At 37.7% G+C, this 15,067-nt stretch overlaps 1 protein-coding gene across 3 annotated transcripts in view; it reads right to left on the bottom strand.

Moving 5' to 3' along the window:
• DNAH7 (dynein axonemal heavy chain 7) overlaps nucleotides 1–15,067 on the bottom strand; it is a 264,436-nt gene that overhangs the window by 174,299 nt on the left and 75,070 nt on the right. For all 3 annotated transcript variants that reach the window (XM_042994954.1, XM_042994955.1, XM_042994953.1), the window contains 3 exons: nucleotides 9,828–10,021; nucleotides 5,817–6,015; nucleotides 2,374–2,514 (listed from right to left, as the gene is read on the bottom strand). In XM_042994954.1, coding sequence (XP_042850888.1) covers nucleotides 2,374–2,514; nucleotides 5,817–6,015; nucleotides 9,828–10,021 — 534 coding nt within the window. The remainder of the gene's footprint in view (nucleotides 1–2,373; nucleotides 2,515–5,816; nucleotides 6,016–9,827; nucleotides 10,022–15,067) is intronic.

Raw genomic sequence — 15,067 nt, forward strand, 5'->3', positions numbered from 1 at the left:
CAACAATAACCGAGGAGTAACGTGTTAATCTTGCTAAGCTGCAGCTCTAGAGAACCTTGAGTCTATGAAGCTGAATCACCCTCAAGTAGCATAGGTTCTCATTCTGGCTTTCTCTGTGAATGGCTCCATATCTGTACCATGTAACATAAGTAGGAAAAAAAGCTGAATCAACTGATAAATGAGTAAACAAGCAACTCAATTTCAGTATCAGTGCATACTGCTATAAAGAAAACCAACAAAAAACCCTATTTGCATCTGTATGCAATATGGTAAGAATTATAGGCAGATCGTTTTGAGCAGAAGACGCATTGAAATGGGAGTGACCTAAATGGCAAGTCCCTTGAGATTCAAAGTATGCTTGGGAGATAAGTAGAAACTGTAGTTTACACTTTAATGCTCCATATCAATTCCCACTGTTGCAGCCTGCTTGGAGTAAGATCAAAGAAAAATATGGATTTGGCAGAGGGGTAGAGGTTTGATAAACACCACATTTAAACTGAAGAAATTTGGAAGATGCCTCCAAGTTTGTCTAATCTGCTCACATTTGCTTCTTCGTTCCCTGCAGACTGAGTCCCCACAGCGGTGAGTGATAAAGTTGGTATTGTGTTTTGGGGGGCTGGCCAGCAGGCAAGGAGGGAGATCCAGGAGGCTACATGTTGCCCCAGCACGCTACATTGGTGATGGAGGAATCTCTCTGTGTGGGGAGGTTAATGAGTGGTGGCTTAAAAGAAAAAGAGAAAATGAATTCTCTAAGTCCACTGGGAGAGAAGAAGGAGGAGGAGGAGGAGGAGGAGGAGGAGGAGGAGGAGGAGGAGGAGGAGGAGAAGGAGGAGGAGAAGGAGAAGGAGAAGGCAAAGGAGGAGGCAAAGGAGGAGGCAAAGGAGGAGGCAAAGGAGGAGGAGGAGGAGGAGGAGGAGGAGGAGGAGGAGGAGGAGAAGGAGAAGAAGAAAGCACATGTGGCTAGAAACTGAGGCCCCAGAAGTAACTCCAAGGGCTTATGGTTGTTAGGGAACCCCCCCCCTTCCCCAGGGTCTTGTGTTCCATGAAGACAGTTCTTCCAGAAAACCTTGAATTCCTACCCTATACCCTCATCCCTTCCCACAGGAAATAAATAAGTGACCTGTTGTTAAGTTTGACAAAGCTAAGTATGTGTTACTCAGATCCATACTCTATGGGATCCGGCTGCTGACAGAGAACATTAGTTTCTCAAACCTCAGCACTACCAGTGTTCAACAGTACATTAGAGTTAAAGACAATAATACCAAACTCCATGTCAAAAATATATTTGAGGGGCACCTGGATGGCTCAGTTGGTTAAGCGTCCAACTCTTGGTTTCAGTTAGGTCATGATCTCACAGTTTCGTGAGTTCGAGCCCCACATCTGGCTCTGCACTGCTGGCATGTAGCCTGCTCGGGATTCTTTCTTTCTCTCTCTCCTCCCTCCCCTTCCCCCCACTCACCTGTCTCTGTCTCTCTCAAAATAAATAAACTTAATTTTATATATATATATATATATATATATATATATATATATATATATATGTGTGTGTGTGTGTGTGTACATATATATATATTTGAAATTATATATATTTGTAATTTATATATACTTGAATTATATATTTGAAATTATATATATTTGATATATATATGTATATATATTTGAAATTCATGGTTCTAAACAAAAGATCCACAACTACTACATTGCAACTGGCCCATCAGTCAACTGAAAGTTGACCTGCTTGAAATCCTATAAATGTAGTTTCTGTTGTTAATTACTAACAGCAAGTTAATATTATTATGCTAACATACCTAATAGAATACTTAAAAGTAAGCATTCAAAGTATCAATAATTACTGGGTGCCTGGGTGGCTTAGTCAGTCAAGTGTCTGACTCTTGATTTTGGCTCAGGTCATGATGTCACAGTTTGGGAGATTGAGCCCTGCCTCAGGCTCTGACCTGTCAGCTCAGATTCTCTCTCACTCTCTCTCTGCCCCTCTCTTTCCCACTCTGTCTCAAAATAAATAAACTTTAGAAAAAATCAATAATTCTACAAAATCAATACATTAAGAATAAAAATGAAAATAGTAAAGTAAGCTAACCGATACCTTGTCTTCCTACTTCCTCTTTTACTCAAGGTATAAAAGAGGATTATGCTATTTTCCTCCTAATCTTTCTGAGTTTAGGAAGCTTAGTTCCATTACAATTCTATGTTTAAAGGTATAAAAATGTATCTAGTAACAAGATTGAGGTTCAAGTACCCTTGACTTTTTGAGAGGATTGTCTTTATTTTGTTTTTTATAGTTAGTATATTCCAGCAATAGTACCTGTTTAAAAAATGCTGAAAAACCTGGGGCAGGGCAGTAATGAAGCTTACCTCTTGTCCCTTTGGAATAGCTGTTTGTACTTCTGTTGTCCAGAAGATTTGAGATACACAAAGCACTGTCTGTCCAGGCCACTCCCTCACCCAGTTAATTCGCATGTTTTGCGTATAGGCAGAAATTGCATCTTTAATTACCTAATTGGAAACAAAAATGCTAAAGATAGTTTCACAGTTTACTTAAACAAGCTATACAATGAGGACCTAAACTCCTAAACAGATTAACTCATACTATTTAACTTTTTACAACATCTTAGCCAATTATGAAGACTCAAAGCATGTCATTAGACTATTTAAATTCAAGTTTATTCATATACCTATGAGCAAAAGCATACATTACACAGCATTTTATTTTGCTGATACATGATCAATTTGTGTGAACCCACATTATATCGAATATTCGTGAGACCAGTCGTAGCCAAAGATATCCTAGATACACTTGGGTTGAACAAGCCCAAGCAATTTTATTGCAAGATTTAAAGTTAAGTAATTCCAAATTCATAGACAATAATTTTCTTTGAACTTGATCAGATCCCCACTCACCCAGGCGCACATGTATGTGTACGAGCACTCTCAGGCAAACCACACCACTTCTCTAAAGTTCCTTCTGTGTTTCTGGATCTAACTTCCTCTCAATCTATAGTTAGATGCCCAAGGCAATGATGACAAGCAAGGGGATATAACTGATTTATGGAGAGTTAAGAATCAGGAAAGTCAGAAAGTCTTATTTACATTCTTTGCAACATGATTTAAGTCTAATTCATGTACTTCTCCTCCATATGTTTTCTGTGGATTGACATATCCAGTTTTTCTACCAGCCATCAGCGAGAAACAATCTAATCTTTTATATCTATCAACCCGAAATGGTCATGTTGTCTATGAGGTGATACCCACTTTAATGTTTGGTTTCAGAAAAGACGGTCAAAATTAGATTTTTCTGAGAAATATATAAGGATGTATGAACCTTTCTAGACTTCTAGTCTGGCTAGGGTATTTATGGAGCTGAACAGAGACAAAGGGCAGTGGTAGCTATTGATAGCAAAGAAAGTTTCTAAGGCCAGAAGGAGCCACAGAAAGGGCAGGTGAAAATGAGCAACTGAGAGACAGCAGAAACAGAAACTAGAAGGTACAGTACAGAAATGTCAAAAATGGAATAAATATGTGCTCTAGGAGGACAACAGGGAGAGAACAAGAGGAAGACTTTAAAATCTAAATCACAATTGCTACATAGTTGGATGAGGAGAAACAATTACAGGAAGTTCTGCAATACTGGATGTAAAATATATCTATGTGTGCCAGATATATATACACATATATAAGTACATGCATATTTTGGAAGTAACATACACATGATAATCTAGTAACATAAGGGGTACAAGTGCCAAGAACATGACTTTTTTTATTATCGATAAGTGACCTAAAATTTACTTAATTTAAGCATGCAGTGGTCTTGCTAGCATGGGACTACATACAGTAGAAACATAGTAACACACATCTCTATTTGTATTACTTTATATTGCATTCGATTGCACATTTCAGAAACACAAACTTACACAAGAACATTTGGGGATGATGTTTTCCTGGCCACCCCATCTAAGTGCTCTGAAATGGCAACCAAAATACCTTCTCTAAGCACTCTGACAAACAAAATGAAAAGAATAGTTGTAACAGTATTGGATATGTCTAAAACAATGAGTTATCACTGTATACAACAATTACCAAACCATATAACCAAGGCTGGTAAATAGTGGTCAAAGTGGAATTCATTTACATTACTTACAGCTGCATAAATAAAATAAACCTTATTTGTCAATATGCACCAAGGCCTATGAAACCTTGTCTCTTTAAATTTTAATTTTCTTTTTTAACATTTATTCATTTTTTGAGAGAGACAGAGAGAGACAGAGAGAGAGAGAGAGAGAGAGAGAGAGAGAGAGCATGAATGGGGGAGGGGCAGAGAGAGAGAGGGAAACACAGAATCTGAAGCAGGCTCCAGGCTTCCAGCTGTCAGCACAGAGCCTGATGCAGGGCTCAAACCCACAAACTGTGAGATCATGACCTGAGCCAAAGTTGGATGGTTATCGAACTGAGCCACTCAGGCGTCCCAAAACCTCGTCTCTTTGACCTAGTGGTCCTACATATGAGAACTTATCATGAGAAAGAATTCTTTCAAAGAAACCAACTATATCCATAAGGACATTCACTCTAATTTAATCCACAATAGGGAGAAATGAAAAACTCCAAATGACTTTACATCTATTGAAAAACTATTATGCACGCAGACATTAAAACTATATTTAAGAAGAGGAAGCAACACTAGGGCACATTATATACATTAAACACTTGGATTCCAATGAATTTTTTTCAACAATGTGTGAGAGAATCCGAAAAATTAATGAAAACTGTTGTTAATTAGAACATGATGCCATATTCCTTCTCAATCCTGCTCTCGTGATCCCCAATTCAATCATGATTTTTATTCTTATGAGCAACTTGAATGCTAAGACCATAGTAGAGTAAAAGATGAATTTAACTGCTCAATTAATCTGTATTTGTTTCCATGACTTGAAATTTTCTACTAATAGGGGCGCCTGGGTGGCTCAGTCGTTTGGGCGGCCGACTTCGGCTCAGGTCATGATCTCACAGTCCGTGAGGGCTGTGAGTTCGAGCCCCACGTCGGGCTCTGTGCTGACAGCTCAGAGCCTGGAGCCTGTTTCAGATTCTGTGTCTTCCTCTCTCTGACCCTCCCCTGTTCATGCTGTCTCTCTCTGTCTCAAAAACAAATAAATGTTAAAAAAAATTTTTTTTTAAAAAAAAGAAATTTTCTACTAATAAAAATAATTACAAATGATTGAGTTGATGTTTTAGGAGATGTGGAAAATATGAAGTTATTAATTATAAGAAGTATTTGTGATTTTCTAACATTTTGGTACATATTTTTTATATGCATAGGACAAAAAGGCTCACCTCAGAAACGTATATATCAAGGAGAATAATGTAAAACTATAGAGAAATGCATGCAAGGCAACTAAATACAGACTCTGTAGACCAAGGTGTATTTAATTAATGATCAAAGAAATAACTTGTAGCTGCAAGAAACAGGATTTATTACTAAAACCCAAGAAACCCAAGTTTTCTGTAGTATGGATGCTATTTTGTCCCACTTTTCAAGTGGGTCCCTATGAAATTAATTTCATAGATTTTGTCTTTGAGCTATATATTACAATTTAATTGGTAATTCAGGACTCAATTTCTATCTAAAAACAGTGCATTTATTAACCAGACATTTTTACTGTAATCACTGCCCCCAATGTGGGGCTCAAACTCATAACCCTAACATCATGAGTTGCATGCTCTGCCTACTGAGTCAGCCAGGCGCCCCTATGATACATTAATATTCCATATCTTTACTAGAAATAATAATAAATATAGCTGAGTACCTTGTGGATGGACTTAATCATAACTCTCTCCAATTCAACCAACCACTTCTCCACTTGACCTCTGGCTTTGGCTGTTGAAATGGTCTCTGTGAGTTCCACCAACTCTTCTTCACTACTCTTCATGTGAGTAATATCAAGTGTTTCTGTAAATTCTACCTTTGCAATTCCTTCAAAACATTTCTTCAAGTGAGGTTGCACCCTGTCAGGGGGAAAAATGTTCAAGAGAATTAATCAGATTAAAGCAGTTCCTTAACATCAGTGTTCTTTGTGTACCAATCTTTACTCACAATTTATAAATGTGCATCACGTGTCAGGCCCCTGCTAGATGCTGCTGGAGATGAAAGGCTGAGGGAAAAAGACACAATCCCTGTCTGTATGGATTATACAGTCCAGTAGGAGGTCATCATTAATTGAATAATCACAAAAAGATCTGTAAAACTACAATTATAATAAGAGCTACAGAGGAGACACCCATGAGGCTTTGTTTCCAACACAATAAACTGAAAGATGTTAAAAGCAACATAAGGAACAAACCAATCTTGGCTAACAGATAATACACTAATTGGAAGAATCTTCAAATGCACAAAACTAGCTTTTTCAACTGGGATCTTCAGAGACTGCTCACAAATTATGAACTAGGTTTAGCACTTTAAGTACTTTACAGTTTACTAAATCAATAGCTTTGAAAGTATCCAACTGTAATCATTGTAACACAGATGGAAGTGACTAAACCCCTCATTCTGGGCACATTACTAATAACCAAATGAACTCATCTTTCAATAGGCAATAAAGAATCAGAATATAAAAATTCAGATAGAAATCTGAGCCTACAGGAGGAAGTCAAACTTTCACTCTTCATAGATGACATGATACTCTATATGGAAAACCCAAAATATTCTACCCAAAATCTGCTAGAACTGATCCATGAATTCAGCAAAGTGGCAGGATACAAAATCAATGCACAGAACTTGGTTGCATTCCTATACACAAACAATGAAGCAAGAGAAAAAGAAATCGATCCCATTTACAATTGCACCAAAAACCATAAAATACCTGGGAATAAATTTAACCAAAGAAGTGAAAAATCTATACACTGAAAACTATAGAAAGCTTATGAAAGAAATTGAAGAAAACACAAAAAAATGGAAAAAGATTCCATGCTCCTGGATAGGAAGAACAAATATTGTTAAAATGTCCATACTACTCAAAGCAATCTACATATTCAATGCAATCCCTATCAAAATAACACCAGCATTCTTCACAGAGCTAGAACAAATAATCCTAAATTTTGTATGGAACCAGAAAACACCCTGAATAGCCAAAGCAATCTTGAAAAAGAAAACCAAAGCAGGAGGCATCACAATCCTGGACTTCAAGCTATACTACAAAGCTGTAATCATCAAGACAGTATGGTACTGGCACAAGAACAGACACTCAGATCAATGGAACAGAATAGAGAACCCAGAAATGGACCCACAAATGTATGGCCAACTAATCTTTGACAAAGCAGGAAAGAATATCCAATGGAATAAAGACAGTCTCTTCAGCAAGTGGTGCTGGGAAAACTGTACAGCACAGGCAGAAAAATGATCCTGGACCACTTTCTTACACCATACACACACAAAAAAACTCCAAAATGGATGAAAGACCTAAATGTAAGACAGGAAGCCATCAAAATCCTTGAGGAGAAAGCAGGCAAAAACCTCTTTGACCTTGGCCGCAGCAACTTCTTATTCAACACGTCTCTGGAGGCCAGGGAAACAAAAGCAAAAATGAACTATTGGAACCTCATCAAAATAAAAAGCTCTGCAAAGCAAAGGAAACAATCAGCAAAACTAAAAGGCAACCGATGGAATGGGAGAAGATATTTATTTACAGACGACATATCAGATAAAGGGTTAGTGTCCAAAATCTATAAAGAACTTATCAAACTCAACACCCAAAAAACAAATAATCCAGTGAAGAAATGGGCAAAAGAGATGAATAAACACTTCTTCAAAGAAGACATCCAGATGACCAACCGACACATAAAAACTGCTCAACATCACACATCAGGGAAATACAAATCAAAACCACAATGAGATACCACCTTACACCAGTCAGAATGGCTAAGATTAACAACTCAGGCAACAACAGATGTTGGTGAGGATGCAGAGAGAGAGGATCTCTTTTGCACTGCCAGTAAGAATGCAAACTGGTGCAGCCACTCTGGAAAACAATATGGAGTTTCCTCAAAAAATTAAAAATAGAACTACCCTGGGGTACCTGGGTGGCTCAGTCAGTTAAGCGACCAACTTCAGCTCAGGTCATGATCTCACAGTTTGTGAGTTCGAGCCCCATGTCAGGCTCTGCGCTGACAGCTCAGAGCCTGGAGTCCGTTTCGGATTCCATGTCTCGCTCTCTCTCTGCCCCTCCCCCACTCACACTCTGTCTCTTTCCTTCAAAAATAAATAAACGTTAAAAAAAAGAAAGAAAGAAAGAAAGAAAGAAAGAAAGAAAGAAAGAAAGAAAGAAAAATAGAACTACCCTATGACCCAGCAATTGTACTACTAGGTATTTATCCAAGGGATACAGGTACGCCGTTTCAAAGGGGCACATGCACCCCAATGTTTATAGCAGCACTATCAACAATAGCCAAAGTATGGAAAGAGCCCAAATGTCCATTGATGGATGAGTGAATAAAGATGTGGTATGTATGTATGTATGTATGTATGTATGTATGTATGTATGTATGTGTACATACACATACATACAATGGAGTATTACTCGGCAATCAAAAAGAATGAAATCTTGCCCTTCGCAACTACATGGATGGAACTAGAGGGTATTATGCTAAGTGAAATTAGTCAGATAAAGACAAATATCATATGACTTCACTCATATGAGGAATTTAAGATACAAAACAGATGAACATAAGGGAAGGGAAGCAAAAATAATATAAAAACAGGGAGGGGGACAAAAACATAAAGAGACTCATAAATATGGAGAACAAACATTCTTTTTTTTACTGAGGTTTTTTTACTGAGGTTACTGGAGGGGTTGTGGGAGGGGGGGGATGGGCTAAATGGGTCAGGGGCATTAAGGAATCTACTCCTGAAATCGTTGTTGCACTATATGCTAACTAACTTGGATAAAAATTTTAAAATAAATAAATGAAAGTTAAAAAAAATATATATAAAATAAAATAGCAAAAAAAAAAAAAAGAAGAAGAAGAAGAAAAGAAATTTGAGCCTAAATTTATCTTTTTGTCTGGATTCCTTGTCTCCTACTTTGAAGGCACAAGACACAAAACTAACAAATTTAATAACTTTCCATTCACTGTCTGCTGTACACCAGACATACACACTTTTCTAAGAAATTGGGCATCAGTGTCGGGGAAGAAAAAGAAGTCCAAATTCTCTGCCATCATGGAGCTTCTGTTCTGCTAGAGGAAATCAGACAGTAAACAAGTAAGTACATGATAGAGTGTTCCAGATGCTACAAAAGAGGCCGAAGGAAATAAAAGCAGAGACGATAATCCACTGGCTAGGCAGTGCTGGAAGGGTTGCCATTTTAAATACAGTGGTCAGGGAAAGTCTTCCTGAGGTGCAGACCTTTGAGCATATTTCCACAAAAGTCTAGAAGAGGTAAAAGAAGTCAGAGATATTCAGGTAAGGAGCAACTTCCGCAAAGATGGTGGTACACGGATGTAGGGGGCTGCCCCTTTTAGAGTGGACTTAGAAGGACAGGTAATGGGACACCACCAGCAGGGGTCACTGCAAGCCACTGGGAGCGAGGTGTTCTGAAAAATATGTAGGAGAAAATGGGTAAATTAGAAATCCTCCCCAAGATTTATCACGTTTGGAAAAATCACCTTCAATGACATTACTTATGTCGTTTTAAATAATTACATTGGTTATTGATAATACTGGGAATATTCTTGAACATAATTATATGTGTTTTTATTCTGCCTTATTTTAAAAAGTAAATTCAGATAAATTTAGCTATATGCTACGTATGTAAGTTACTTACCTAGTGGGATCTTTAGTCTCAGACAGTATCTCAAGAAGTTCATCATTAGACAAGAAAAAGAATCTGGGGAAGAAGAGACGTTTCTTTTCCAAATATTCATTAAGTCCTTTAAGAATGAGTTCCAAAAGTTCGTTTGATTTTTTCAGCCGTTCCAGCATTCTCTCAACAGTTACAACGTGTAGAACACGTTTATCCTAAAAATAAACACCCAATTCAAAAATATTAGATACTAGCTTTATTTGTATTCTTATTGTATTCGAGGTTGCCTGTTTTTAATCAAACAAAGGTCAACCAAAATTTAAAATGAATATTTTCTAAAAGTAGCCTCACAGACTCTAGGTCTAACTAGCCTCTTTAATTAGTAAGAGTCATGTTGACTTGATCCTTAGTGATGTTGCTCACAGTGTCTCATTCTACACTGGAAAGCGTGAGAGACAGAAAATGAGTGTGAGGGGGGAGGGAAGGAAGAGAGGGATGCGGGGGGGTGAACGCTCATGCACTGGGATGGGGCAAGAACAGGGAACTCACAGGAAGGATGGGGGAAACAAAATAGTATGAGATGTGTTTGTCTTTTATTCATTGAGAAAAGTATTCTAAAATGATAAATCAGCATTACTTCATATATTATTGTTATCGATAATAAAACAACACAATCTCTGTTTTATAACTGTAGATAAAAATATAAGTGTTTGAGGGTGAAGAAAGGAGTTTTCAATAAAAATCTTACACTGCAAAAACTGTATTTGGAACTACAGAGGAACACTGCTTGCTAAAGGACTTAAGTTTCAGGTATATTCTTCCTGAACGCTCTAGAAGCTAAAACTGTGCTACCTCTAAGGCATGGACCTTTGAATATTTTATCACGGAAAAGTGCAACTGTGAGCTGTTTGGTTTGAAGCAATTTAAACACAGTCAAGTATTTAAAAGAGCTTTCTTTTATGCTGTGGGATGCAAGGTAAGAATTATAACTGAAAGCTGATCTTAAGAACTGATATTTTTAAAAAGTAAATAGTTTATTGATTTATAAAAATAGCCATACAAACAAACACTGGGTTTATGAAAATCTTTAGAAACACATTATTAAAATGTGCTCTAGACACAGTTGAAATAAAATTATTTTTCCTTCTTTTTCCTTAACACCTGACTGAGGGCATCCAGGTCTAGTGTTGGCCTTTTAATTTCAAACTCCATGTTCACCACTGACATCAATGACAGAATAGTAAAAGTGCTTTACTAAATAAGCATCAATGTGTTAGAAAGAGGGGCTAGGGGCACCTGGGTGGCTCAGTTGGTTAAGCGTCCGACTTTGGCTCAGGTCATGATCTCATAGTTGTGAGTTCGACCCCTGCATCGGGCTCTGTGCTGACAGCTCAGAACCTAGAGCTTGCTTTGGATTCTGTGTCTCCCCCCTCTGCCCCTCCCCTGCTTGAACTCTATCTCTCTGTCTCTCTCTCAAAAATAAACATTAAAAAAAAATTTTTTTAAAGAAAGAGTACTAAAACACTTTAGAGATTTTAATCACCAGACCAAATAATAAACCTGTGAGAACACACTAGTACATTTATTAATACAAGGAACAGGACATTTTAGAATGTATAGATATTAAGAAAATGTTAAAAGATTAAACATGGAATTTCAAGAACTAATTTAGCTTATTTGTAGTACTCAGCCTTGACTAAGAGATCAACCAAAAATATCAGCTGTAAATTGTTCTATACAGAAATTTTCTTCTTCTGCAGGACCCTCTAAAATGTTTTTGTTACTATACTTTGAAAGTAGTCAAAAAGGAAAGATACACTTTTCTGCTTTTTTTTTTAATTTCTTTTTAATGTTCGTTTATTTTTGAGAAAGGGAGAAAGAGCATGAGAGGGGCAGAGAGAAAAGGAGACACAGAATCCAAAGCAGGCTCCAGGCTCAGACCTGTCAGCAGAACCTGACATGGGGCTCACGGGGCTCAAACTCATGAACCATGAGATCATGACTTGAGCCGAAGTCAGACAGTTAGCCAAATGAGCCACCCAGGCACTCCTGCTTTGTTTTGAATTTTAACAACATAACTTAGAAACAGCAACTTACTCAAAGAATAATTATCATTAATATCTGTTTTCTCAGTGAAACAGGTTCACATGAAATATGTAACATATTGGTGTATTATCTTTAATTTTTTTAAGTTTATTTATTTTGAGAGAGAGAGAAAGAGAGAAAATGAGTGGAGGAGGGACAAAGAGAGAAGGGGAAAAAGGATCCAAGGGGGGCTTCTGTGGTGACAGCAGAAAGCCCAATATGGGGCTCGAACCCACAATCTGCGGATCATGACCTGAGCTGAAGTCAGATACTTAACCAACTAAGCCACCCAGGTGCCCCTATATTAACTTATCTTTAAAGAGACAATATTTAAAAGACATTTTATTTCTTAACAGTTTTATGTTTAAATAAACTTTTAAAACACATGTAAAAAGAAGCATGACAAAAACTCAGATCATCATTTAAATGTGCAATTCATCCAATTAAGGATAGAGGAGCACTCTTGAATTACTAAATCCAAAATCCAAAATAGTGTTCTCAGAGTGCCACCTTCTGGTGAATATGCCTTTCCTTGTTGGAAAAAAAAAAAAAAGAAACTGAATACTTGCTAATAAATATGGAAAAAACCCTTTCATATATTAACAATATTTGTTTTATTTTCAAAGAATTTATTACAATATTGCTATTTTGGGTCTGAGGTTTAAAAACTAAAGAAAAATTCAGCTATCTAATTTTTTTTTAATTTTTTAATGTTTATTTATTTTGGAGAGATGGGGAGGTGTCGGGGAGGGGTGTTGCGGAGAAACAGATAGAAGGAGACAAGGAATTCGAAAAAGGCTCTAGGCTCTGAGCCATCAGCACACAGCCCCACTCGGGGCTTAAACCCACACACTGTGAGATCATGACCTGAGCCGAAGTTCGACACCCAAACGACCGAGCCACCCAGGCGCCCCGAAAAATTCAGTTATTTAAAACAACAGTTCATACTTCTTTCCCTAAATATTATAATTACAAAAGAAATACTTCTGGAAACACCTAACATTCAAGTAAAAAAATTTTTATTGAATTCCTCAGGTCAAACCTAGTTAGCCAAATTAGCTCAATGACTGAACCAAACATTCTAGCTCTCGATGAACAAAGGCAATAATCTCTGTACCTTTGTGCATGGACTTAAGGAAAAAATATATAAAACTAATCATCTTGTGACTGGAAAGTAAAGTACCTTCACTTTCTTCCTGTGAGAAAGTGAACTTAATAAAGACTGCATCAGATAAAGCAAAGCACAGACCTGGTTCTAAACCCCCATGCTCCTTATTACCTGTCTGACCTTGAGTCATTTACTTAACCCAAGTCTCTATTTTACCTTTAACATGGGAATAAGAGCCCTCTCTCAAAACTGTTGTGAGGACCAAGTTAGATAAAATATTTGAAGCACCTAAAATGGTCTAAGTATGGGAAGCACATATACTTGAAACTACCCTTTCCATTTTCTCTTCCATAGCTGTCTATTGAAGAGACTGAGACAGACAGACAGACAGACATTACTGGGGGGTAGGGTGGGGTGGATGGAAGGCATGAGGCAGTTACTCCACTCCATCAGTTTTATGGAGTTCAAATGAACAGTTTATAATCTTCCATCCTTCAGGTAAGCTATTTATCATTGTAAAATAAAACTGGCTGTTAAGTTCCTTTAAGGATTGCCATAAAATCTTAGTCCACAATAGGCATTCCATCAGCATTTGTTGAGTGCATGAGTGAAAGCAGAATGAGGTTCGTCTGTAGACCTACAGAGGAACTCAAGTAAGTACAACCCTCCATGTTGCACCAGGATGGAGCTTATCAGCTGTGTTCTCAGGACATAACAGCGGGATGTTCTAATAGGAAGCTACTAGAAATTTGAAACTTAATGTGAGCTCCTTGACACTTTATTTACTTTATGTCTCCTGGAGGGGAAGAAAAGGAATTGTTAACCATCGTATTTTGGGGGGGGGCAGGGGTGGGTTAAAGAAACAATTTTCCAAATTTGATGTGTCTTCTTATGCATCATAAGTATCACTACTCTCAGCAGCTCAAATGACAACCTACTGGTTGATTTACACTTTTAAACCTGTGATATCAGGGGCCTGAAACTTGAATTTGGGTATAGAGAGAAAGCATTCTAATTACTGCCAGCAGGAAGCTTCACAGAAAGTACCATTCCATATGCTTAATGGAATTAAGCTCAAGCCAGTTCAGTAAACGTCCAAAAGCATAAGCTTCCTAATCAGAAATCCCTGGACAACGGAAAACTTGTAAGATACTCATTAAGGCTTTTAAGCACTAAGAGATAAAATGTGGGTTCATGGAGTAGGCCTGAGGATACACTGCCTTGCATATTTGTCAGGTTTCTGCCAAGGCTTCTGGCAAGGGAGGCTCAGCAGTAGGATGGTCAGGGACCCCGAGTCTATCAAATAAACTCAAATGTCCCCATCTCCGGTTCTCACCATCCTACTCTTTCCCAATAAGTAATCTACCTTTCACATAACAGATCTGGCAAGGCTAGCAATTAAATTACATTGCAGTTTGGCAACCCAATGAATCAGACTCTATCACTCATTTTTGGCTACATCCAACTTGTAGCTACGAGAAATAAGAGGCTTTTTGATTGCAGTCACAAGGGCTCCTTAGTCCTCTGACCATGTCTTGAGCTAGTTTTCAACTCTGATCTAAGCCATTTCATTCCTTTATTTCTCTAGTGCCTTTGAAAGAATTCAGCCCATCTCATACCCTTTTATCCCAGATCCTACCATATTATCTTATTCCAGCAGCCACTGGGTCCTCCAAAAGATTGCCTGTAAAATAAGACTCTTCATTCCAGGAGACCAAGGGCATAATTTAAGTGATTTGTGTACTGTATGCCAGGTACCATGAATGTTCCATTTTCAAATGGTAACTAGATTTTCATTATTCTCAAACCCAACTGGGTCATATAAACAATCCTAGTTCCATCTTTGAGGTGTTTATACATTTATTCAGAGTTCAGTGCAAAATCCTTCTAGGTATATTAGGCGAAAAAGACATTTAACGTAGGGAATTCAGTGATTGAAACAGCATCAGAAGGTCTGGGGTAGCACACCCAAAGTGGAGCTTTCAGGAGAGACTTCTAAGACACTGTGGAACTGAACTTCCAGGAGCATGTCTACTTCTGCCCCAATCAGAACAAAAGGATACACCAC

Source organism: Panthera tigris, chromosome C1 (assembly GCF_018350195.1).
Source record: "Panthera tigris isolate Pti1 chromosome C1, P.tigris_Pti1_mat1.1, whole genome shotgun sequence".
Taxonomy (NCBI): Eukaryota; Metazoa; Chordata; class Mammalia; order Carnivora; family Felidae; genus Panthera; species Panthera tigris.